At 38.2% G+C, this 27,421-nt stretch overlaps 1 protein-coding gene across 3 annotated transcripts in view; it reads left to right on the top strand.

The window, feature by feature from the left end:
• erbb4b (erb-b2 receptor tyrosine kinase 4b) overlaps positions 1-27,421 on the top strand; it is a 289,951-nt gene that overhangs the window by 236,060 nt on the left and 26,470 nt on the right. For 2 of the 3 annotated variants that reach the window (XM_005451921.4, XM_019353298.2), the window contains exon 20: positions 3,201-3,386. In XM_005451921.4, coding sequence (XP_005451978.1) covers positions 3,201-3,386 — 186 coding nt within the window. The remainder of the gene's footprint in view (positions 1-3,200; positions 3,387-27,421) is intronic. The other variant, XM_019353299.2, reaches the window with a different exon arrangement.

The raw sequence follows: 27,421 nt of genomic DNA, 5'->3' as shown, positions 1-27,421 counted from the left end.
GCTTACTACATAGAATGCTGACAGTCTCAAAGTGCGAAGTCACTTTGATGTCAAGGTTTTGAATAAAATTGCACTGTTTTTGACTGAGTGGAACCTTGCTGTTCACTTCAAGAGGAACTTCAACCTTAAACAGAATAAGGGGTCCTATGATCTTTGGCAGTTCAGTCTATGCTGGTAAACATGATGAATTCTCTAGAAGTGTGAGTCTGGCATTTGTCTTCTGACATTCTGACCCAGTACAACATATTATAAAAGGTGCATATGCACACTAGCACCTTTTATAGCACACGATAGCACATATTATGAGATTAATATATATGTATATATACATACATATATATATATATATATATATATATGCACACTAGCACCTTTTTCATAATATGTTGTACTGGGTCAGAATGTCAGAAGACAGGAGATTTTCAGGAGTATGTTAGGTGTTTGGCCATTTAATACCTGTATATACAGCAGATATACAGTAGATCCACAAGATCTCGTCTCTAATTTTTGGAGATGATGTGGTTCTGTTGCTTTCATCAGGTGGTGGTCCCCAAGTCGCACTGGAGTGGAATGACAATAATGGTGTTCAGCGGGTAGAGTGTCCACTCCGGTCAGGGACTAGTTGCTGCCCCAAGTGGAGGAGTGAAAGTGTGTTGGAGATTATAAGAGATTATGTCCCTCAGATGGCCTGGGAAGCCTCTGTGTTCCCCTGGATGAGTAGGAGGAGATACCTGGGGTGAGGGAGGTCTGGACTCCAAGCATACACCAAGTGAACCAAAATGTGTTCCTAAAGAAATCACATCCGAAGCTACAACCAGTCGGTGTAGGGCAGGACCAATAGAAGTAATAAAAGATGATTAGTTTAAAGTTTGTGACCTCTGAACATTTATGGTAAAAGGTAACAGAATGCAAAACATACTTAGCTACCCGAAGATGGTCAGATCAAACTTTAGCATACACATGGCAGTTAAGTTGGATTGTGGTCTGATCACCACTCTGGAGTTCATTTCGAACCAATCTCAGATCACTGCCTCCAAAGGGTCTCAGTTCAACTGTTGTGAACCGGACCAAATGCGATTGCACAAATGAACTTCACCAGGGAAAATGAGCCAGAGTTTGATTTAAATTGATTAGGCAGCACAGGTGTGAAAACACCCTTAGACCATCTAAAGCTTGACTTCAGCAGATGACAGAAATCAGTTATGGTCAGTCCAAAACTGAGGTCCTCGATAACACAGAAAGATATGTGCACCAGTTGCCAAAGAACATACATGTGTGTCAGAATCTTAGTTCTCTGTTCTCGCAGTGAATATTCTGACACGTTCCATGTGCACAAACAAGCCATAAAACAATCATGAAAGAAAGCAGAGTAGCCTGACCTATGAGGAAATGTTGTTTTGAGTATGAATTTTATTTAGGGAAAGAAACATTCAAACTCTTATCAAACTGATAGAAGTGAAAGAGAAGGTTTAAAAATTACCTTTGTGAGAGTGGTTCATCTCAGTTTTGGTGACACAGCATATGAGTAAGAAATAAGGGGGGGGGGAGACAAGACACTGTCAGAGATGATAAATGTGTGTTCAAGAGGCTCGTCTGAGCTAACATTAAGGTTGATGTAAATATCACAAAACACAGCAGATACTTAAATCTGTGTGTTGCCTTTGCTTCTAGGCCACCAAGCATTGGCATAAAAGCATTCATGGTGAAATGTCTTACAAATTTTATTTTAACTAGTAAAATCTTTGTTTAATGGAATCCCTGCAGCAACAAATATTGACAGATGAAAGGGAACAACATCCTAATGATATGGTGATTCAGCATTATTAAAAGTTTATAACCGGTGGCGCCAGTGTCCGGCAGCCTCGCCTCTGTCAGTGCGCCCCAGGGTGGCTGTGGCTACAACGTAGCTTGCCATCACCAGTGTGTGAATGTGTGCGTGAATGGGTGGATGACTGGATATGTAAAGCGCTTTGGGGTCCTTAGGGACTATTAAAGCGCTATACAAATACAGGCCATTTACCATAATCTTCAAACATCAAGCTACAGTACATTTTGTTTTAGTTGAAATTGTTCATCTAAAAGCAGACACAGAAACTTTGTTACATATGAAGCTGAAGTTTACTGTATCAGTCCAGAGTAGCTGACTCTTTGTAGCAGGCCATGAGTTGAGGCTGGCACAAGGTTCAGAAATGAGTTGGCTTGGAGACCTAACTGGTGTAATAATAAGGAGTTGACCTGAAGTACAGGAGACACGCATTACAAAGGAACTAAATTGTTTAGAGACAAAAATGTGAGAGCTAGAATTTGGCCATCACACATGTACCACATGGGATACTGAACATGGAGTGAAGAGACTTGATGTGAAGATGAGTCTCAGGTGTGCCAGTTCAGTGAGCAGGAGTTGCCACAACCAGCACTCACACCAGACAGCCAAGGCTGTTTCGAGGATATTTTCAAAAGAGTGTCACAAGATAGACTAAAACAAGACATCAGAATAAATACAAAATTGGCACTGAAAACACAATTCTCAGGCTTGTGTCCTAATGCAGGTGTATTATTTGAAAAGTGGGGCTGTACAAAAACATTATTTAGCATCAAATTCGTCTTTGGCTAAAGTGAAAGGGAAGCTTATCATACTTGTGGGGTGATGCCACCATGTGCTGCCCCACTCAATATGTCCCTGCAGACAAAAAACAGACAGGAACTATGAGGAAGAGATGAATAGAAATGTGAGGAGAGAGAGATGATGAAGTGCTGCTAGGATCCAAGTCGTTTTTGTGAAATGGGCTGACCGTTATTTGTAGTGGTCTCCTCAGGTATGTAATTAGCATGCCCAGTAATAAAATATTTCTTGAAACTCAACTTGTAATTCAGGCAGTGAAAAGTGCCATCGTCTTATCCCTTCACAATTTGGAGAACTAAAAGAAACAGTATTTCTTTTATTATTAAATAAAAAAATATTACCAGTATGAAGAAAATAAATGTATTTCAGTCTTTTCTGCAGCCAAGTTGTTTTGGCACAGTTTACCTCATACCCATCACACAATCTGACATGTTTCTAATAAATAGCATATTTTTTATGTGTTTATTTAAAATGATGACTGTTGGAAATAAACATTGCTGACATACTGTTACAGATTAAAACAGCCACCTGTAATCATTACCCTCCACATGCCTGAGTGTATATCTGTGTCATTCAGGAGGCTCTGATCATGGCTAGCATGGAGCACCCGCACCTGGTCCGACTGCTGGGTGTCTGCTTGAGTCCGACAATCCAGCTGGTCACACAGCTGATGCCTCACGGATGCCTGCTCGACTACGTCCATGAGCACAAAGACAACATTGGATCACAGCTATTGCTCAATTGGTGTGTCCAGATAGCCAAGGTAAGGAAACTGAGCCTTTATTACCTATTTAAGTATAAAATACATGATTTGCTAATATGGTCAGTGTATTTACTTTCTAAGTAATATTTTGCGATAAACCTAGTGTGTGTTTTGAGTGGCAATCTGGTTCATTGATAAAGGGTTTTTATTGAATGTGTGCTTGAATTTGCTTTGGAAAACAACTACGGTACTATTCTATTATGTTTCAAGCGATAGCGGCCAAATGCATTACAACATAATTTCTAAACTGAGAAAAAAAATGTGTTTATGTTAGTCTGTAGCACATGGCTGCAAGCCATGGACAACTGACTGGCTATTGGTAAAGTGTGAGTGTGTTTATGGATTCAGCAGCAGACACCGGCACCCCCGTTTCCTCGTCTCTATGTAGAAGTGAAGTAAATAATTCAAAGTCTTTCTTGACTTTAGTGGGGGAAGTGTGGAATGCAGGAAATCAGTGTTATAGTATCATGGATGTCAGATTTTATTACAAATTGTTAGAATTTTGTTGTCAGTATTAATAGCTGACAGATACACATGAAGTCATATGAAAAAGGTTTTCACAGGAGTCTGTGCAGTACCTTTACTGCTTTCATGGGAAATAAGAGAGCCATATGCTTCTACTTCAGTACTCTTGATTAACGGGATCATCATCAAATGCAAGTTTGGGCAGGTTGCTGGTCGCAAGCATTTAGATTAGTGTCAACACAATGCGACAATCTCCCCAGGAGTGGAAGCAAATTCACCCCAAGATCAAATTGTACAGCACTCGAAAAAATTGCAAGAAACCCAAGAGCTACATCTCTGACTGGTCTCAGTTAGCATGTTAAATGTTAAAGTTCATGACGGTAAAATTGGAAAAAAGTGGAACAAGTGTGAGTCATTTTGAAGGGTTTCCAGAAGAAATCCATGGCCTCTAAAAAGAAAATGGCAGCAGTGCAGCTTAGGTTTGCACAGTTGCATCTAAACAAACCTCTAGAAAAATGTCCTTCGGAAAAACGAGACCAAAGTATTGACTTTCACGCACAGTAGTGGAAGGGTGAACAATTGTTTTGCAACCAAGGGAGCTGGGCGCCTTACAGTTACTGACTTGACCATGAACTCCTTTGTATACCAAAGGATTTTGGAGTAAAGTGTTTACCCCAAACCAGGTCATGCAACAGGACATTGATCCCAAGCACAACAGTAAATCTACAGCAAAATGGCTGAAAATGGCTCTGTCAGAGGCCAAACCTCAACCTGATTCAAAATGTTATGGCTGGACTTTCAGAGAGCTGTACAAACCACAATGAAATGAGGCAACACTGGAAAAAAGTGTTGGGTCAAAAATCTTCCACAGTGATATGAGAAACTGATAAAGTCATACAGACAATTATTACTTCAAGTTATTTGTTGTTGTTCTACAAGCTACTGAATCATAAGCTGTATGATGATGTAGGTATTCACAGGACTGCAGAGTCCTATGAAAACGATCTGTTTCTTATGACTGTGTTAATGTGTCCGGTTTTCCCATGTCTGTGATTCAATCTCCAAATATCTTGCATTTTTTGAGTGGTTCATGAAATTGTCATACACACACAGAAAAATAACAGGTTAAAAAGCCAGGAGAATCCGAATGAAAATGGAAAATGGCTTAGTAATCCCTGTAGTCCTGATTTAATATCTTAGACAAATTTTTCAGTTGCTGTTTTTGGCTACATCAGAAGCAAGCTTTGCCCAAGTGAGTTGCCAAGGGAAAATATTAAACCATCAATTAAATTTGGGACACAGTTGTGATCACACCACATATAAAGTGCTTTTTATTTAATACCAAAGGCGAGCAGAGCTTGCATTTAGTCTTGCCATGCCGATGCTGACAAACCCCCATGCTGTGTAACATAAACATTTTCATGGTATAGAATTAATCATACAAATTACTTTGTCAAAAAACAATGAGATAAGCTACATGTACATGAATAAATATATGCCTGCTGTGAACAGTTGTCAACATGGAGAGATTTATAATTCATAAAGGGTAGATATGATGATGTATTATTTACCGCTGTGTTGTGTTACAGTGTGTCCCATGCATATATTGTTTTGTGTTTTCAATAATTGGCTACTGCTCCTGGAGACACAAATAGCCACCAGGGGCCTCGGTTAATAAGGTGCCCACCCTTGAGTTGACACAAACACCAATTGTCCTTCATAAATACAAAAAGAATTCTCTGAATGAGACTCATAATAACGTCTATCTAAACTTGAGTCTTGAAAATACACACTTTTTATTCTGTTTATCGTCAGCGCACGCACTCTTGCGGTCTTACATGGCTATTAAGGTTCTTGCAAGTGACAGGGCTCCATTCTGAGGCAACATCCCTGTGGTCCTCCCTCTCAGTCAAGGCCATGATCATAGCCGTAGATTATTAATGGAGTGATCTGTCATGAGAGCCATACTAATGAGCATATTCATCAGAGCATCCGCATACGCAGAGCTATGATGCCCAGAATTTTCTTCCTTTTCTTCTTTTTTTCTCTATTTTGTTTTAGATTTCCATGTTCTGTTACTACGAATCATTTTCTCTTCCTTATGACTTCTTGGTTTTTGACTCTCTGAATCCAACAGCACTCTCTTCCATATGTTGTAGTTGTGATCTGAGTAATTTGGAACTGATCTGGCTACTGCTAAGTTAAAAAAAAAAAAAGTGTTATTCTGCTGTTTTGCTGTGGTAAGCACAGTGCAGTCTGAAATGCTGTGTCCAATCAATCTGGACAGCTTCTTTGAGAAGTTTTACACAAGGGGCTTGATGAATAGCTTTGTCTTTATATTAGTGTGATGGGTGAAATGTGGAAACAGTTCAACCATCACACTAATTTGCCTGGGAAGGGAAGTGAAATCCACTTGTAGGCTTTGTCAAATGTTTAGTCAGTTCTGGCTCTACACAACTGAATACAAGAACTACAATACAGAGTGATAACTGCGATATCAATAAGTATTATATCTTAATGATTAAATCAGGCATTGAAATGCAGTTGACAAGAGGAGTACTTTAAATCTTAAGTTTAAAGTGCCTACCACCCCACTATGTCGCCACTATGAATTTATTATTGGTAAATCATACAATAGGTTATACTATAGAACACGTGTACAAGCAGGCCTGCACTGTGAACACAACATCACACAATTTTCATATTGTCCCTTGGCCTAACATATTACTTATTATTTTCACTTCCCAGTGTTTTCCTTTAACCATGCTAGCAGACCGGTTCCAATGGTGTCTTTTAAATTGAAGTAATGGCCTTCCTATGTATACTTTGTGTGTTCTCCCTGTGCCCGAGTGGGTTTTCTCAAGCCTTTTCTTAAAGTTCAAAGGCTGTTCAGTGTTTCTCGAAAGAATCTCCACCTCAAAAGTAAGACTGATTTTTTTTTTTTTAAAGAAAAAAAAAGTTAAGTTAAATCACAGACAATCATGGACCGTATCCTACTATGAGTTTGACATTAAGTGGAAAAAAGTGAAATGTATGAAGGACTGCCATCAAACTTGGGACAGGCAGTAATTTACCCACTGGAACATATTTCTATCAGTCTGCTGAAGTTTCATCTAGCACACTTATCAGGTAAAAGTTATCAGGTAAAAACCTCAAACGCACAAACCACTAAGCTCTTAAAAAAAAAAATCACATTGCCATTTATAATCCTTTTATCAGACTAAAACTGACAAGCTGGCAATGTCTATTCTAAGAAAGGATCGAGGAAATATTGCGTGCATTGTACTGAAATTCTTAAGCCTTTTAGCTTATTCAACGTTCTGTCAACTACATCTTTCTGCATCAATCTTTGTCAGAGCAGAAGAAGGTGGTTGGATGCAGTTAAAAGGATTGACACTGATCACGTGAAGGACATATAGTCTGTGCTATTTAAATGTCTTTTTCCTAGTGCATAACTTTTGATTTTTGTCTTGCTTTTGTCTTCTACAGTGTCTCACATATATATCCCTATTACTTATTGCTATAGCTACCAAGACTGTCAGCAAGGACTTCTTGTTGAGACATGTTTCTTGTCACACTCATGGGTTCATCTTTTGTATACTGAGGCCAATCAAAATGTGGGATATTTTCTCAAGATATGGGACAAATGCTGTGCAGTCTCACATAGAGTGGGATATCTGCTCACGCTAGGTTGCAGTGTTTATACTCCCAGAAGTCCAATACTGCTTTTTTTGCAAAGCAGCTAGTGTGCAAATGATCCACACAAGGTGTCCTTGGTCCTTGGCATTTGCTTGGTTGTGGCAATGGTGACACTTGTCTCAATCCCAACAAATCACACGTCCTGATTTAGCATCAGATTTAAGTGCTAGGGATTAATGCATTAATAATGCATCTGTAATCAGTGTGTTACAGATGCATTAATAATGCATCTGTAATCAGTGTGTTACAAGTTCAATTAAAATGTGACAAGAAGTGTCTGTATGATACCATCAAGCTTGTGATTTTTTATTTTATTTAACAGCTCGGTGTCCCATTACCTGTAAGACTTGTCTCAGTATCAAGTAGTGACAGCAATTCAATGCCACATTTTGGACAACGTTACGCTGTAGGAATGCCTCACCGAGCCAAGCATTATAGTGGAAATTGTTTTCTGAGTACACCACCACCTTTTCTACTTCTTTCGTCAACATTGCTGGCCTGGGTTGCCTCCAAGTCAGTGATGGTGTGAATGTGTGTGTGGTAAGAGGGCCACACTGTGTGTTTCACAGGGTCATTTCTCAGTGTAAACCAGACTAGGCAAACATGCCTCTCTCCAACTCATTACATATATCCCCAGGGTTCCAATGAAAACTCAGTTCACTCATTTCCCCAGTCTACTTTGTCTTTTCTCCCTCTCCTGTCTGTATTTATTTCAGTATGTGAATCTCCAATTTTTCTTTTTCTGTACCTCTTGTCTGAGCACTGTAGAAAGAAGAATATACCCTAGGCTCCCATGGATGCTTATTTTTGTTTGCAATCTTTTGTTGGTACAAATATTGGACTCTCTATTCTCATGTCAGTAATAAGGCAGTGTTGACTCACCATACGCAGATCTCTGTGATAAACTACCCACTGGCCGGTTGTTTTATTTTTCCCTTTGAGCCCACTTTGTAAAGCCGTGTTCCTATAAGCAACTAGTGCTACATAGATTTGTTACTGTGCTGTATATGGCACAGGCCGACTTTGTATGCATTTAACATATATTAACAGTGTTAAGGCTATATAAAGGGAATAGTATCATAATTAGTGGTAGTAGGAGGAGGAGGAGGAGTAGCAGCAGCAGTACTACTTTTTAAAAATTAATTAATTATTTTGTATTTTGATTTATTGCCTAGTAGTCATGATTGGAGGCAAACATTTAAATAAAAATTTATTTTTGACGGGACACAATTTTTCAAGGGCACCATCGACCTCAGGGCTAAGATCTGCTCTTGGACTAATGTGAAAACCTTAATAAATTAAAATGACTGCAGCAGTGTTTTTGGTTTTCCTTTCTTTTTTGAAGGAAGTGATTGGGGTAGCTGAGCAGGGGGTGCACTCCTTACTCTTAAATTTAAATTCAAATGGACAATGTTTCAATGAAAGTTGAGAAGTGATTAAAACACGCATGAAGATGCGCTTAAATTAAACAACCTGATATTTACCCATGGGAATCGTTGGTGGGGGTGGGGGGGGGTTATATTCTGGTCGCTAACATTAAATCATATAGTTATTTATGCAATCATGAAAGACCACCGCAAGAAAAAGAAAAAAAGAGCTTCAGAATTAATTAGATTGGACATGAAAGAGAAGGAGACAGTAAGAGCAAGAGAGGAAGAGAGATAGGCGGACACTTGTTGACGTTTCTAAGGTTTGGTAGTATCAAAGGCTCGGTGCTTGTGATCTGCTCCGCGCTCCATGTCTTAACATGAGGTTTGAGAGCAAGGGTGCTATCTGCCAAAGCTTGCTTGGAATCAAACATCTGAATGCAATTTGAATGCTTTGCTTTGAGAAACAGAGAGGAGAGAAAGAGAAGAGCATTTGATAGTCTATGTAAAAACTGAAACAGGGATGGCTGAGATCTGGAGATTCTACTGATATTGGCCTGATAAAGATCTGTCTTAATTTAATTATTGTGGGACTGTCTTGAAACATGTTGCACCCTGTATTCAACATGTTGTTGTAATTTTCAGTGTATCCAAATAAAACTGAAATCATAATTGATACAAGGAATCCTATGTGCAGAGATGCTGATATCTCTTGATTAGGGGTTTAATGGAAATCCAACACATTAGCATATACAGCATATACTGTTTGCATATTAATTACAGGTTTCGATCATTTTATTTCTTGTTATGAGTCAACTAGAAGTGTCATTCTGAGAAACTGCTGACTTTTGACATATAGAGTTTATTTGCTCACTACCAGTCCTCAGGCAGAAGTTGACACACATCAAATGCATTTAGGTTTGTACTCACTGCTGTGCACAGACAGCGTTTTTTGTTGTCTAATGAACATTTCATTGTTAACTATTTTGATAATATTCATTAGTACTTTTGAACAGTACACAGTTGTCCTTTTGGCCACAATGAGACACTAATACCCGAGAATAATACCAGATGCCTTAAAGATTTAAAAGCATGTAATTTAAAATCAGAAATATCTTCAAACTCAAGTTGTCACCCCATAATGAGCTAGCTAGTAAAACATCTTGAGTAAAATCACTTACTGGGGTTCTGAAATAATAACCTGCAGTTGTATTACTGTTTTTTTTATTTATAGCTGTGAAAATACTGTCTTGCTCCAAATGAAAAGGAAAAAAATCGAATGATCGTGAGGTTGATAGACTGACTGGTGCAGCATCAGTGGCAGTGTAGATGTTGTGTTGGAACATGGTGAAAAGGATGTTGAGCCTGAGGCATTAGCTCTGGATTTGCCAGTCTTCCTGCTTTCAAATTCTCACATACACTACGGTGACAAGCTTTGGTTTGTGAAACAAAGAATAGAGAACGGATACGAGCAGCCAAAAGGTATTTTAAGTTAGAATAGCTGTGTCTTTACATCAAAAGGTGCTAATTTGATTGGTTTAGGCATACAATTAGTATTACATCCTTGCTGCCTTCGTCTGCAGGCATTTTTGGATCATGTAACTGGGAACAGGAGGGGAGGGCAGAACACATTGTAAGGATTACATTTCCCATCTGGACGGGGAATGCCTTGGGATTTTCCCAGGAAGAGATCGAGGGCTTGGCTAGAGAGAATTGAAAAGGACATCTGGGATACCTTGCTCAGTCCACTGCCACTATGACCCAGACCAGATAAGCAGTGGAAAATCAACAGATGGAAGATGTACAGATGGATGGCCTTGTGGTCTTAGTAGTAATTATAGTAGGGGTTTGTTCTACCTGAAAAATGTTTGTTGATTTTATTAAGAAAATATATTAAAGGAATTTTTTTTAAGAAAAAGGAAAAGTGACACTTGGCCATGAAACTTGGATTGACCTGAATGCAGAAACACACACCACAAGGCAGCAGACAGATAATTCACTGTAAAGGACAGAAGGCCATACAAAGACTGTACGACCTGTACTGACTTATAGCTGCAGTGTTGTCAGTCAAAAGCACACACAAACAAGACAAGAGAAAAAACATTCTCCCTTCTTTTCTTTCTTTTCCTCTGACTCTGCCTTACTGAGTCACTCATTCACACACAGGCGCACACAGACACACACTCGCAAACGCAGCAGTGACACAGTTTTAACAGTGTCTGGCTGAGCGGAGATGGATGTGGCCAGGTGGGGGAAATGGATGACTGCAGGCAGCCCACACAATGGATGAGACTGGCAGCTCAGGGAGACGGGTCGACACTAATGAGTGACTGCCAAACACACACACACACACAAACTCACACAGGTAAACGGAAGCTTGTAGACATCCGAACTTGAAAACACAAACATTAACAAAGTGATTGAACACATGCAAACACGCACAAATACATATTGTGATGCCCTCAAGTAAACAAGCACACGCCCACAGGCTTTGTTTAGCGTAGAAAATGTACTATATAATAGTTTGTTGTATTTTTTTTTATTTACTTCACTTTTCCTTTCGCTCTGTGTCAGTGTCAAACTACAAATGATCTCACTCTTTTTTAACCTTTCATAACCACAAACAGAAATAAACCCAAACACTGTGCTGGAGATGTGTATCTTTACTCACTGCTTTATGTCAAGCCTTTGCCCTAAATATCCTCCCCACACTTTTCATTACGTGATAAGTTCTCCCTCACATTTTATATTTATTTCCCAGAGGAAAGAGATATATCAACAGGCTATGCAAACACAGATCTGGAGATCTACATGTGCATGTGTGTGCGTGTTCGTGTAAAACCCCCTCTGTCTTTTTTTAATCACCATGTGACCTAAAGGCTGTGAACATGGACTCTAATGTTACGTTTGAAAAAGTATGGGACTCTGCCAAGAAAATACCAAAAGATTTTTTTAAAAAGCATTATGAAAACAAAGAACTACTTCGCACATTTGTAATTGTTATTGATCCTGTCTCCTGATTCTATCTTCTATCTGAGTAAAATTGTAGTGTTGAGATTAAAAACAAGGCAACACTAAAGTGTGGCAACAAGCGTTCTGGCTAGCTTTTCTGTGGGATTCTTGTCTGTGCGCAGCAGTAAAAGAGCCAAGCAAGCATTTTTTCTTTGTTTACAGTTCATCTGTAAGGACATTTTGAATTCTGGAATTTGTGAGGCAGTGTCACCACAAATGTCAGCTTCTATATTGTTCCATAAGCTTTTCCATTGTGTCTCGAGTCAGTAGTAAAGTTCCAGTAAATTCAAACTGCTCAAATTTTACCTGCTCTGGTTGTTTTGGCTTTTTTTTCTTTTGGCATTAGAAAAAAAAGTTCACTTTTAGCCAGTCACATCACTTATCAGCAAACAAAGATGCTTGAAAACCAGGATGTCTTTTTTTTTTTACCCCTCGGCCATAAAAGGCTAATGGGATATTGTCGACCTCACCGGGTGGGCGGGCAGGTGGTGTGGACACCCGAGTTTGTCCCAATGCCCTTGACCTCAAAGTTAAAGTCAGAGGTCAAGTCTTCTGAAAATTTTGTGAACACAATAAATCGAGAATGATTTCACCTAGGAATTTCAAGTTCATACCATAGGTGCATCTACTAAAAATCTCAGATAAGTCCAAATTCCGGTGTTCTTGACCTCAAAGTCAAAGGTTAACTTTTCCCAAAAATGACCTAGAATTTCGAATATAGATGCATGTACTAGGAAGCTGAGGAGTAGCACTGGCGGCCAACAGTATTTTTGAATGATGGGAATACACAACCTGAACAACACCTTGAACATGCAAATCAAAGTATTATGTACAATAACGAAAAGAGGAAAGAAAGAAATATTAAATATGAATGCATTTCATTAAAACATACCATGCTGCTCTCGCACGTTAGAAAATGAGGCCATGCCATTTTGTTCTAGTGTGCCAATTTTCAGTAGCAGTATTTTGCCTCCCTGTAATGTTATTACTGACAACATGTTCAAAGAGAAGTATTTGGTCATTTTTAATAAATGTTCTGTTCAGTTTTTGCAAACTGTAATTAAAATATGCTAAAATTTGGCGTCCAGAATTTTTGCACGTGTAGCATTCATTTGCTATTTATTTATTTGCTAACAGGTTCTTGCATTATTGTAGTGGTTACTGTGTGAACAGAAACAACTTTCTTTAGCTTTTTATGTGCTTTTCATACTGCATGTAACTATATTTTAAAGATGCATCTGTGTGTGGGCATGTTTAAGTTGCAAGTTCTTACATTGTGCTTGTAGATGCCTTGTCATCTGATAATGATCACAGCTTAGGCCAGTGGTGTTGAACTGCAGGCCTCGAGTGCCGGGGTCCTGCAGGTTTTAGATATCAACCTGGGTCAACACACCTGAATCAAATGATTAGTTCATTACCAGGCCTCTGGAGAACTTCAAGAAATGTTGAGGAGGTAATTTAGCCATTTGAATCAGCTGTGATGGATCAAGAATCCAACTAAAATCTGCAGGACACCGGCCCTCGAGGCCTGGAGTTTGACACCTGTGGCTTAGACCCACTTCACTTTCGATTACTAAGCTGCCACTCTAGATACATCCTCACTAGCTACTCAAACCTTGCCGTGTGTGTAACAATATAACAGATTAAGAGTCTGGTAATGTGAACTGTAAGTGTGAATAAATTGTGCTTACCTGCACGAACATGTCTATTTGAGCACTTATGGTCAAAGATAAATTAATGAGTGGATTTGTGTTTTTGAGTGTGATGTCTGGTTGACCAGGTGCCAGGCTCTGTGACATCTCACCCACCTGGGCTGGGCAACATACCTGCCAGCTCTTTGAATTGAGGACAAGGTGAAAGCGGACTAACTAATTGTGATACATTGCTTACTGCATGACAATATCAGATGGTGGCCTCCATAGATTACTTTGTCAAAGATACACTTTTTATGTATGAGGTGATATCACAGTCGTTCCCCCTATAAATTGTAATAACATTTTTTTCACACCCATGATTCTGCAAAAATGCACATTTACAAGGAATTATTAAAAGCTAATCTCCCTAACCCTTTGAAATATGAAGTCCAAATTAATAGTTATAATTTATTGATATATGTGGTAATTTGCTCCATTAATTAGACTTACCTCATTTACATAAACCTTAGTTTATCACGTCATGGTGATTGAGGCAGGACATTAGGCAGATTTTGCATCTTGTTTTTGTAATTGAAATACTCTGCCTGCTAGAAGATTTGCCCAGCATATATCAGTTATTGCTATATAAAAATGTTAGAAGTGTGTTAAGTAGCTCCCAACACTATCAATTTCGGTAGAGAAGAAGTCTTTTTGGTGTTTTAATACTGCACTTGCAAAAATGAGAGAGACTAACTGCAAAGAAAAAGCAATCAAAGTCAAGTACAACCAACATGTCATTAAACCTTTTAATGGTCTCAACCTCTCCATATTCCAGTTCACTGCAATTAGCAATAAAATTCTTAATGGGAGTGGACTTATGATGTAGCTGTAGTGCAGGTCAAGTTACACGGTCACACACAAAGACCTACACCATCAGTTATTTTCAGTGGTCTCTGACTCATAGAAAGGACATTTCTTTTTTTCTTCTGTTTTCAATTATTTTTCAGGAAGAAAAAACAAATTCAAGTACATGAGTCAGATTTCAGAAGCACAAATTCCTCTGTGTCTGCAAACTTTTTTCATCAGAGTTTATTATATTTGTTTTTTTCTTATTTTCTGTTGTGATTAAAGGTATATAAGCAATAACATTTCTGAAAATGTCATATAATAAAAAGACACCCAGCTAAATTACATCTTGGTGTCTTAAAGGGGAAAAATATAGTAACTAATAATGCTTACATTTTTTCTTGTAAGCCATTAACAACTACTTAACGTTAATACTATTCTCCTCTCTGGAAGATCCATCTGAGCAGCTTCGTCTACAGCTTACAGCAGCCAGAAAACCAGTTCACATGCCGTGAAGGCACGTTCACTAAAACTGCAGAACAGAACAAGAAGCATAACCAGACTGACAAGAGATGTAGAATCAGACATTGTTACAGAAAAGAACCACTCTGTGTCTCTACTCAATGGAGACATAAAATGATATGCCAAAGCACCTGCTTTGAATTGAGCCATACTGCCTACATTAGCACAACCAGAGCAGACGGGATTTGTTAAATGAAGATTCACCTTGGGCACCTTGAAATACATTTTGCATAGTGTGTCAAAACGTCGTACCCCAGAGGACGTAAAACTAGATATTTATAGTTTTCAATCGAGTCAACCAACCTGAGTAACCATAAAGTTTATTTATGTCTTCATGTATGGACACAGTCTATTCTGAACTGTTTTCAAAGTGATATATTAAAACAAAGCAACGATAGTTTTTGTATTTTGTGGGGGTTTCTTTTAGGCATAAAAACTAACTAACTTGGCTAATTTGGAAGTGATAATGTCTAAAGTAAATAGCCTTCTTAATTAAAGCTGTTAACCTACATAAAAAAGCTTACCTTAACAAGAAACATAGCTAACTACTTGCACTAGAACCTTTTTCCCAAGTAAATACACTTTGATCTAAACTTGTAGTTTAACTTACATTTTTCAGAACAACTTTGAAAATATTGTCTGTGTTTTGAAAGTGCATGATATGTTATTAACAGTCATAAAACTACAGGCTTCCTAATTCAAGGTCCTAGGCTCTGCTCTGCTGTTTTATTTGGCATAACTGTGATTCGAGTGATATACAGTAGCTATCAATATAAATGTGATGTGAATACACCATCTACAGTAGTTGTAGAATTATTCAGTGCATAGTTGTACTGGTACTTGTTGTTTGGAGGTTTGGGAGTTTGGAAATTAGTTTATACTCATACAGGCCTGCTTATCTCAGAGTGTTTGAGGGAAATTTGAATAATATCATTACATGAAACCGCAATGTTTGTATTTTAACTTTCCTTGTCCTTATCCAGTTCTGTGCCCCTGTGCCTATGGAGCCTGTTCGAGCAGATTCCTTTCCCAGCACATCTTAAAAGCCAGCATAGGACATTTTATAAGCTAACAGCTCTTTTCAAACCTTTTCAAGGGTCCCGGTAGAATTGTCACAGCTCAAGGTTGTTTTGGGATGTCATCGGTATCATCTGAGAAATGAAGCAAATGAAGCTAAACTATAGAAAACCTGTCCTACTCATTTCTCCTGATCAGGACTCAAGGTTCCACATTGTTGAAGCTGTTATCACGGCAGAGACAGGATCCTCCTGTTACAATTTGGCTTTTGTTAGAACTCGTTGACAGCATGCAGGCAAGTCTCACGCTGCCTTTGTCAAATTGGGGCTGTCTATAAAGGCCTCACACACTCAGGGTCTTACACCCGCACACACACGCGCGCACACACACACGTTGATACATTCGAAAGCTCAGAGGAAAAGAAAGTACAATATTGATGACAGTCTTCACTGTCTCCAAGGCTTACCACAAAATCAACTTCCATCACACACACACACACACACACACACACACACTAGATGGTTCCAGTGTGCAGACAGGCAAGGGTGCACTCTTAAAAGGGGGCTCAAATGCACACCATAATATATAGACATACATTTGCACACACATGCAGGTCTTTGTATGTTCATGTGCATATATGTGCAGATACAGTCTCTTCTTTGTCTCAGGAGACAGTGTATGCATTGTTTACTGAAGTGACAGTGGACAAAACAGACTCAGAATACAAAAATAGCAAGAATTTCAGGAATGGACAATGCTGTTTTGTTTTATTTTTCAGTTTACCTTTTGAGTATTTGATCAATATTGAAGGATGTTTTTCTTGGTTAATAGTAATAGCAAAAGAACTGGTAGCTTTTATTTAAAAAATATCATTTCTTATTGTGATATCAGCATTATTAAGGAAAAAGTGCACATGATACAGTAAGGTAAGGTTCAGTATTTGTCACTGACATGAGCAGTAAAAGTGTAATGTGGGATAACATAAAAATACTCAAGTTAATGACTGTTACCTCAAATTGAATGCCTCAAAATTTCACTTTAAGGTGGTATACTTAAGTGACTGTGCTGAATTGCATTGCACAGTTAGCAAGGTTGTTTTATAGTGTGGTTGCAATTAAGAAAGGGGAAATACAGCAAATAATTTTCTTTCAAGCATGAATTCAGATTGATTATACTTTTGCTTCTGGAGCATAATAATAATAAAAAAACAAACATTTATTAGACACTCGGTACTCAACAGATACTCTCTACATCAACCCATTCCACAGAATTCCTGCTCGATTATCAAGCTGCCGGCCTCGCAAAAGATCAATCATAGATCACAGTTAATGTCTCCCGTTTCGACACCCAGTGATTGCCTGGTTATTATCCCACTAATTATGACTATCATCATTATTATCATTTCTCTATTACAGTTCATTACTCCAGCGCTGAAAAAAGGATGGTATAATGGTCTAAGTGGCAGTTATTCCATTTATTGATTGGTTGTAAGGTGCAAACCTTGTTGCGTGCTGTTTTCTCCTCTGACTGAAAGTGTCTGAGAGCTGACAAGTTATTGCCGGGTTTTGAACTATTGGGCTGTAAAACGGCAAACTCACCAAACAAATAACTGACCGTGGGCAGGCATTTAATACACTTTGCTCACAGGATTGACTGCAATGTAAACAACTTTTTGCTGTTAAGCAAAGCCAGAGGGGTAAAGTATATTTTATGATGAGCTATTTTATTGAGGCAATCAAAGATCAAACAACTATTTGATTATTGAAAATCAAATATGGCCAATGCATGCTTGCGTGTTAATATAGTAACTCAAAAGAAAATGCCTGCAGATAAAATATTTTCACACTAGGGAAAATTGCTTGATCACATTTTCTTTCAAACAACCACACAGGCAATTTGCCATAAAGATCTGCACCAATGCACACTCTGGTACCTAGCGAAACAGTAATCTACTAGTAAATTTGTTATTTTCAGAAAATCAATATTCCATGCTTTTTTCTTCCCGATTCAAAAACTTGGTTTGGGTTGATGCCAATTGAAGGTCTATACACTATATTTACACACGAGTATTACCTCCAGCCAGATTTGCATCAGCCTAAAGAGTGTAACCTGATAGTTCATTGCTTGTATTGAACATGTACAGTGCAGTTATTGTCTTGTCCAGCTTCCATTTAAGGGAGGTTTAAGAACTACCCACTATCCTACTTGAAAATAAAGAAGTGTACACACTTGAAGACCCTTCCTGTAGGCAACATTACAGTTCAAATCAAACGCAGTTGATATTTACTCAAGTGCTTTCTCAGCAGTCTTTCAACACACCCACCCCTTTGCAAACAACCTGAGGCAATCTCCATACACTCCCTCACTGGAAAGCACAAACAGACCAGGCTGCCTACACAAGCAGACGGATGGCTCAGTAGATAGCGAGACTGTCCCACCTTTGGAAGGTGAAAAAATCCGAATAAACCCCTGCTCTAAATAGTTGCGGTTTCTCGCAGTCATCATCTTTAGTCAACAACTGACTCATAACCTATGTTGTTAAACACCAGATGCACAAGCTGTACCAATGCGATTAAGGACATAAAGGAATATCGCATCATGATGTTGTTGGCAGGACATAATTTATCTCCGCGAGAGTCAAATATCTCTGAGTCAAGACAAATACACTTAGGGTTAGACTGACAACCATGCATTTTGGGATTTAATGACATAAGCACTGAAACAGTTTCATTAGCCGTAGGGTTATACTCAGTTCATAGAGGAACGTATTTACATTCAGCTCGACAGCATACAGACATTGAATGAATCCTGAAATCCGTCTGACTCCTATAGTGACGCGATTCTGCTGCTCTCTTACGCTATAAAGAGCATTTTGATGGTATGGTTTGATCTTCTTGCTGCAAATTATTGCAGGTTCACAAAGATGTTCAGAGTTGTCACCTTTAGCCCATCCATCCTGATGTGGTTGGTCTCTTTAAAGATGACAGTGCCCACACACATGCAAAAGATCTTGGTCACATAGCGCTCCACCACATAATCAAAACATCAAATGAGAGGAAACTGGTTTTGAAGATTAATGCTCAATCATTCATTCAGTCAAGTCAAGAGACTTGAAAAATCCAGAAACTTCCTGGGACACTTAATGTTGTTTGGGGATTTTTTTTCTTTAATTGGTCAGCTGTTTGTAATTGTGAGGCACACAAGTCGAGTTAAGTAACACAGAAAATGTAATTGGGAATCAGCTTTACTCGTAGGAGTAATTTTTAAACTTACGGTATGATGTGCAGAGTTCACTCATAAGTCTTTTCTCTGAGTCTGCACTCCTTTACTGTCCTTAATAATGTTTAGAAGGTGACAAACAAAATGTATATCTCAGTATCTGTTGTCACAAACTACACAGATGTCTTTCTTAGTTTGTATCAATAAACAACATATCCATTTAACAGTAATTCCAAGTTGTGTACAGTTATGAGAAAAAGAAAGTTCTCACAGGAATTTATGCAGTCTAAGTACACCGTTATTGCTTCTAGGAAGTAAAAAAGAAAAGTAACATGGAGGCACTGCTAATCAGATGCACTTGCGTCCATATCCCAGCAAATTCACCCCAAGGTCAGACTGTGCAAAGCTCAGAGAAACTGCAAAAAACCCAAGAGCTACATCTCAGGCTCCACAGTTAACATCTTAAATGTTAAAGTTCATGACACTACTATTAGAGGAAGACTGAACAAGTATGGTTTGTTTTGATGGGTTGCCAGGAAAGAAGCATCTTTTCTCTGAAAAGAACATGGCAAAATGTCTTAAGTTTGCAAAGTTGCTTCTGAACAAACCACAAGACTTCTGGAACAATGTCCTTTGGACAGACAAGAACAAAGTAGAGATGACTGGCCAAAATACACCGCACTGTGTTTGGTGAAAAATAAACACATACCAGCACCTGATACCAACTGTCAAACATGGAGGTGGAAAGGTGATTATTTCGGCTTATTTCGCAGCAATAGGACCAGGACCGAATTTCTCTGTATACCAAAAAACTCTAAAGTCAAATGGGACTTGGCTTATCTTGGCTGAAACTGGATCATTCAGCTGGATCAATCAACAATGATCTCAAGCAAAGCGTAAAATGCACAACAGAATGACTGAAAAAGAAAAGAATCTAGGTCTTGCAACGGTCCAGACAAAGTTCAGACCCAATGGAAATGTTGTAGTAGAACCTTAAGAGATCTGTGCATAAACAAATGCCTGCAAATCTTGATCAGTGAATGAAGCAACATTGTAAAGAACATTGGTCCAAAATTCCTCCATAACGATGTGAGAGAATGATGAAGTCGTATAGAAAATTATCACTATATAAGTTCTTGCTGCTGAAGCTGGTTCTACAAGCTATTGAATTGGGAACTATTCTTAGTTTTTCACAGGACTGCATATATTTACATGAAAACTTTATTTTTTTTCACATGACTGTATGCACAGGAGGAGAGGAAATTTCATTCGTCATAAATGATTTTTTTTTCATGTTTTTGACAAAGTGGAAGAAAAAGTTAGCCAGATCAAAGTACAATGTCAGATTTTAATTACATATTACAGAGATTTGTCAAACTATCAATTGTAATAGGGGGTCATATACAGCTCCTGTCAAGTTTTAACTATATTATATAACAGTCAGTGACACTACACACCTTTAAACTGAAACATAGTGACAGATCAGCAGTCATCTCACTAACAGCACATTGAACTAGACCCAATGCTTCATGTGAGAAGAACAGAGTGAGAAAAACACAAAGTTCTGCTGACTGATGGAACCCCAAAGGAACAAATTTTAAATAAAAATTTAAACTGTTTATCATTTTGAATACCATTTCAGTTATCATTGCCTTAGAGCACTTTGTACATACATAACCATGTGTTTCTTATTACTCTTCATAAGATGTGACTCATTCTGAATATAAACTTCCAGATGATGATTAATTTATCTTTTTTTCACCATTTCCAGTCAAATCAATATTACTTGATTCATAGTCTTGGGAGACTCTTCTTTCAGAAAGAGTGTATAAATCAATTATGTTTCTATCTACAAGTACCTCATCTCATTGCAAAAAAACAAAAACACTTAGTCACACCAACAAGTGTCTTAATTGTGCTAAATTAATTGAAAAAATGCACAACATACTATATGCAAATAAGAAACACTTTGATCTTTTATACTTACTGATTACTGTTGTTCCCATGGGTGTGCAAACATTTCATAGCAGAATGTCAAGAAATCCATTTAAGAACAAAATTTTCAAAGAAAAAACATCAGTTCATGCTACTTTAAAGGTTTCCAGTCAATGCCAAAGAGTCAAATGCTGAAATGTTTGGCTCAGGAACTGTGAAAAAGAAAGAAAAACTGCCAAAAAACTACCCCATCAACTGCACCATCTGTACTCATCATTATCGTATTGAGTGCTTTAGCTGATATTTGATTGGATCTCTGCTTTAATTAGTGTGCTGAGTTCCCTCTGTTATGTATTTACTTTTTTTTCTAAATTATAGGCTACTGTAATTGAAGAGGGCACAAATTAAATGAGTCTGTGCCACAAACTTGATTATGTGTGGCTACAGCTCTGGCTGGCTCATGATAGAGGGAGCCCAGTCATCTGCTTCTTTCTGAAGCTTTAAGAATGACATTTTATGCCGTGTGTGCTCATTGACAAATTGAGCAAGCGAATCAGGCTGAAAAAGAGAGAGAGCAGAAGAGAGAGAGAGAGGAACAGTAGCAGATTACAGCATGCCAACTATATTAACATATCCATCTGGTGTCTCATTTTTCACCATTCTCACTCACCCCACTGGCCCCTGTTGCCCCTGTCACTGGGCTCAAGCGGGCCCATCCAGGACAAGGTCATGTTGTTGCCGTATGTTATGAACCTGCCACCTGATCCCAGAGATGCCTGTAGGGACCTGGCATACCAGCATGCTGGCAGGGTGGCAGCAGTGCCTCTGTTGCTATACACTGATAGAAAGCAAGGCAGAGTAATGTAATATGGGTCATACAATCACACACGTACGTATTCCCACAAAATAACACCTTTTGCCAATGCTGTCTTTTTCAATCACCACTTTTATCCCTTTTCTGTTTGTATTTGTCTCTCTTCATCAGGCAGTGATAATGGTATAATCTTTATATGTGTATGAGTGTATTTCTGCCACACGTATTGGCAATCTTTGCAATCTAAACATCTATCTTTGAAACAAGTAAACAGCCAGATGGCATAACTAGAGTGCAACTAGGCATCGAGTGAAACATGGTAATATTGAAATACTGTAAGAATGAGAGGAGGAGGTCTCTTCCAAAGAGAAAGGCAGCAAAAACAGAATGTCATATTGTTTATGTGGTTAGCACTCCAAAGTCATCTACAGCATTTTATTGATTTGACAGAAAAATATAATTATGAAAGTAAAACCACAACCACCTCCCTTCATTTATCTCCTTGAGCAAATAACGTTTGTTTGGAAGTTTTCTATGCCCTATAGATTCTGCAGCTTCCGATTTGAAAGGTCAAATGACCCTTGAGGATTTTATATGCACAGCCTTGACTTTAGAGTTCAGTGAACCAGTCCCTCTGCAAAGACAAAGACAGAGAAGTGAAGAGTGAGTTGCTGAAACAAGCTTTTCCCAAACCATCATTTAACATTTCATCCTGACCTCTCAGTACAAGATGATTCGGTTTAAAAAAAAAAAAGGAAGGATGGATAAATTTCTGCTGAGTGTTTGCATTTCTTTGCCCTCACCATGCATAGACCTGATTTTTTTCTGTGCCCTTTTGTTGTAGACCTAACCCCTCTCCCCAGCTTCCTTGAATTCCTATGACATCACCAGATCTTAGTTGATGTTGATGTAGACGTCGATGAAATGCTGCATCATTCTGAAAACCTCTGTGGACTCCCTATTGTTTCACATTATACGTGCATATACTGCACATCTCCAAAGTAAAACTGACCCATGTGGATAAACATAACCATTACTTAATGAGTAATAATGTCTCACATTTTCCACCGACTTGCAGTCAGACTTTTCAAGATACATCTCGCATAAACTTTCAGTACATAAAGCTGCATTAAGTGCGATGTGTTATTTTATTTCCATCTCTGTGCCATTGTTCTTTATATTTCTCTCTCTGTCTGAGCTTTCTCTTTGTCCCTTCTTCTGTGGGTGGTGAGGTCAAAAGATACCCTTCATGCATTCATTCATAAGAGCCAGCTGGATGATGGGCTTCAAAAATATTAGCTTTCTCTCAAGCAAAGAGCTCTGGGTGCTTTACTCTCTTGTATTGTTTGTTTATTTCACTCAATTCAAGCTCCCACTTATGTGAACATTAAATCTACTTATTCACAACAAAATTAAAATTCTTGATATGTACAGCAAAGCTATAAAAAAATCTCTCTTCCCAGCTAAAATGCATGAGTCTTAAAAGGCAGGCTTAAACTGCCTCATAGACTTGAGATAAAATATGTGTTTGACTAGATAAGTAATTGTTGGAGGAATGGTTGAAAAGGCTCCAAAAACCAAAAAAAGAGAAAGTTTAGGGATTCCCTTTGCATTCTTAATGATATTTTATTGTTATTCTCACAGGCTCTTATATTTTTCAGATTTTTTATACAACCAATGACATGAAACTTGACCTTTTGCTTTTTCTCCATTGCATGAAAAAATGGATATTTTAAATTCCAGTAAAAATGATCAAGTTCATACCCTGTTCTCCACTGATATGAGCTAAACCTTTGACTGAATTATGTATTATCTGTTTAGAAGCAGCTTATATTCATTGTATGACGGTAGATAACTTACACCTACAGCTATGACTAAGTGAGGTCAGCCTCTGCTCATACAGAGTCAAGAGAGTAAATCCCACTTATCATGATGGCTGCTTGACAGCTCTTTAGCAACAGCATACATACCCCATATGTTACAACATATGGAATGAGACACTTCCCCTTCATCTCCACTGTCATTAGATAAAGCACAGTTTCATAGATATGTATCATCTTAGGTTACTCATGATGTTATTGATTGTAAGATCAGAAGATTATCCATGCTGCCTGATCTTTAACAGTCACCCTCTTTAATGTAAGTATAGATAAAAAGTCTGCAGGCACATGTAATTACAAATTACATGCTATCAGAGATTCCATGCTCATACTGGCAAACTCATTCTGCTGAATCTTTTAGTGAACCCGATACCTGATGCTCCCATAAACATCACGAATATTTAATATTTCCAATAAGATTTCTATATACCTCATGTGTTTCCTATAGTGGACTTTGAATTTTAAAGCAGGCATTCGCAAATATCATCCGCACTGGTGGGTCTTGAATCTCAAATCAGTCATTTGAGCAGTAAGTTCAACTTCTTCTCATTCCCATTGTGTTAGATAGAAAAGACACTGGATATCAGACACTGATACAAGGTATTTTTATACTTTGATGTGCCCACTGTATAAAATGATAAGGACAAACTTTACATTACTGGGTTTATGAAGCAGGACTTTGTTGCTTTTTTAAAGCTGAACAGTGTTTTCAGCTTTTAATGGGTACCAAAGCCCTGCTTTCAGTTTTACTCAATGTTTGGCTAGATTAAGGCAAAGATTTTGGTTAGGATTAGGGATTAGGAAAAGATTCTGATTTGGTTCAAAATTTTAACACACTGAGAAATAACACTAATGAGTTTTTAATGTTTAAATGTGATGCCAAAGGGGCCTGCCCAAGTCTCCAAATGTGACAAGTGAGGAGTAAGACTGATCTCTTGCAAAAGGACACAGCGTGAGTATCTGTCAGATGCCTGTGGCTTTCACAAAACAGCAACAACAATTATGCTATTTACAGTGTACAGTAGTTTTCCATATGGTAAGCACTACTCTGATTAAGTTGCATATTATCAGGGAATTTCCTATATTAGTTCAATTTACCTGCAACCTGCAAATGTATTCAGCCCTGATTTGCTCTTTGAAACTCATTAAATTAATCTGAATTTCACCAGTTCTGCTTTTTAAAAGTATTTAAAATAGTTAAAATTACACTTCATCCAGCAATTACCTGAGAATTAGTGGTTTTATACTATTAATTTACATTTCCTCCCAGAAAAAAATACCTGTCCCAAATATCCCCATAAATCAAATGATTAGTTGTAAATATTTATTGCTGGTTATTGTAATTCAAAACAACAAAACAGTTTTGCCAGTTTTGCAATTGTTGGGGATTGTAAGGACTGAGTTTTATACGTGTACAAACTTATTTTTTATCATTTATTATTAGTGTTCCACCTCTGCTTCTGCCAGAGCACAGGTCAGAAAATAGAAATGATAGGTCACTTGGTGAGTAAAACCCTTGACTTGACTTCAGCTGGCATTTATTGCTTCTCTAACCCCTTTTATTAATGCTGAACCTGACATAGTAGCAATAGCGAGACACAAGAGACTTAATTCTACAAAAAGATTCAGGCCAGCTCTTTGCTCTGAGGCATCCGTGAATGCTTTACGCACAATTGAGGATTGTCTAGGCGTACTAATGTGTATGTGTTATAATTCTACACACAACACATGCTGAAATGCAAGCCAAATGTTATCTCTTTTTAAAGGCACATCATATTTGCATAAGAGTATGCAAAGAGTTTGGAATACATCACTGTGAGATGCACTCAAAATGCAGGAAAAGTACTATTTTTCATATTTTTGGAATTGTTGTGGGTCAAAAGAAACTATGGAAAATTACTTCTGTCACAGTATTCTGGGTTTTGTCTCTGAGATCACACATAATTTGTCTAGAGAGTGAAGTAAACATGAAAGTACAAGGTATAGGCATTATGCATTCATCCCAGCGCACAGTTCAAAACAAAAAGAACTTTTACCAGTGGGGGATAATTGTTTGTACGGTGACATAGTTTAAAAAAATATGAGATCAGTATCACTTATCCTTCTCTTCAATACCTTTAATTCCCAACTTTTAGTGTTTTACTAGCTGATCTTTAATTAAAGAGATGATTGCATATTGCTTGGATTCACTTGTACTTATGAGAGTGGTTTTGTGCATGTGCACATTTGTCTGTTTTCACATAAAAGAGAAACCCCTCGTCTAGGTTGTAGGTATGGTAGTGCATCTGCATTAAGGGTTCATCAGAGAGAATAAATGTATATGAACAAGGTTTCCTTTTGCAAAGTGCTAACTCATTCTGAGCACAGACAAATTGTTCATATTCAAGCTGCCCACTAATGTCATTTTCTAAATTCATTCCGACATGGGAGCTCAAAATGAAATGAAAGCCTACCGCTTTCATCATTATTGTGTTATCATTCCCCCCACCTTTCTCTCAGTTTCTCCTCCACATTGGTCCGATTTGTTTCACCTCATTCCTTAAACAGTGATTCACCTTCTCCCGAGCCCACTGGGGTCTTTTTATAACCAAACCATACATTAAACATGTACCGCATTAAGCAGATCTCTGTACTGATGTCACCAGTCTCCAATAAAACTGCACCATTATTCTCAATATGATAACACAAAACAGACAGTCACTAAACATCCTGTGCCCTCCAGAGATACTGGCATCCCTGTTAAAATGAGCAAAAGAGGCAGAATAATAAAAGAGAAAAATAGCACAGATGAGTCATGCTCTCTTGCTGCTCACTATTCAGTATTATAAAATTACTATCATTCATTGTAATCACACTTTTCTACAGGGTCTGATGTTATGCACTCAAAAGGAAATGCACAGTATTTTACAGCAACCGACATCACAGAAAATGTGCATTTCACTTTGATTGATATACCTGTTGGTTGTATTTTTTATAGAATCTAAATTCCTGAGCTACTAACAAATACCAAGCACAATATACTACTCAAGCCTAACTGAAAACATGAGCGAGAGATACATAACATAAGCCATACTTAACAAGATACAAATCAGGTGTTGGGGAACCAGGACATACTGATGAAAAGCATGCTACTGGAATAAGGCAGTCGACATGAATGGACAAGGACTGATCATATGGTATGCAATGCTGATGCAATGCTACTATGCCAGCCTACCCAGTGTGAGGGGTTATATGCATTGCATGGGAGAATTATGGACGACTAGAAAGTGAACATCCATACTGACCAAGAAGCACCTAGTAGCTCTGTGCAATGGTCCTTGAATTTACTGAAGAGTGACTCTCTCGCAAAGAGAGAATTTTTGTGTATAAGTTTATGCTGGTGCTCCCACATTACCTCCCATTCCAAAAAAGAAGCTGCAGACGCTCCCAGGAATGAACAGCTGGGCCATGTCTAGGTTTTGTAGGCGATCAGAGATGATCCCTTGAATGCAAGATGTGTGCAAACAACCTAACAAATTATGGACTGAATTACACACTGTCAAAGGCTGACAGGGCACTGTCTACTTCCTGCTGTGAGTCACATTGGTAGACTGGACCATTTCTCTTTGAAGGCTTGTGAGTAGGT

The sequence above is a fragment of the Oreochromis niloticus genome, linkage group LG16, assembly GCF_001858045.2.
Source record: "Oreochromis niloticus isolate F11D_XX linkage group LG16, O_niloticus_UMD_NMBU, whole genome shotgun sequence".
Lineage (NCBI taxonomy): Eukaryota > Metazoa > Chordata > Actinopteri > Cichliformes > Cichlidae > Oreochromis > Oreochromis niloticus.
Note: the sequence above shows the minus strand (reverse complement) of the source record. Positions and strands in the feature narration are given on the sequence as shown.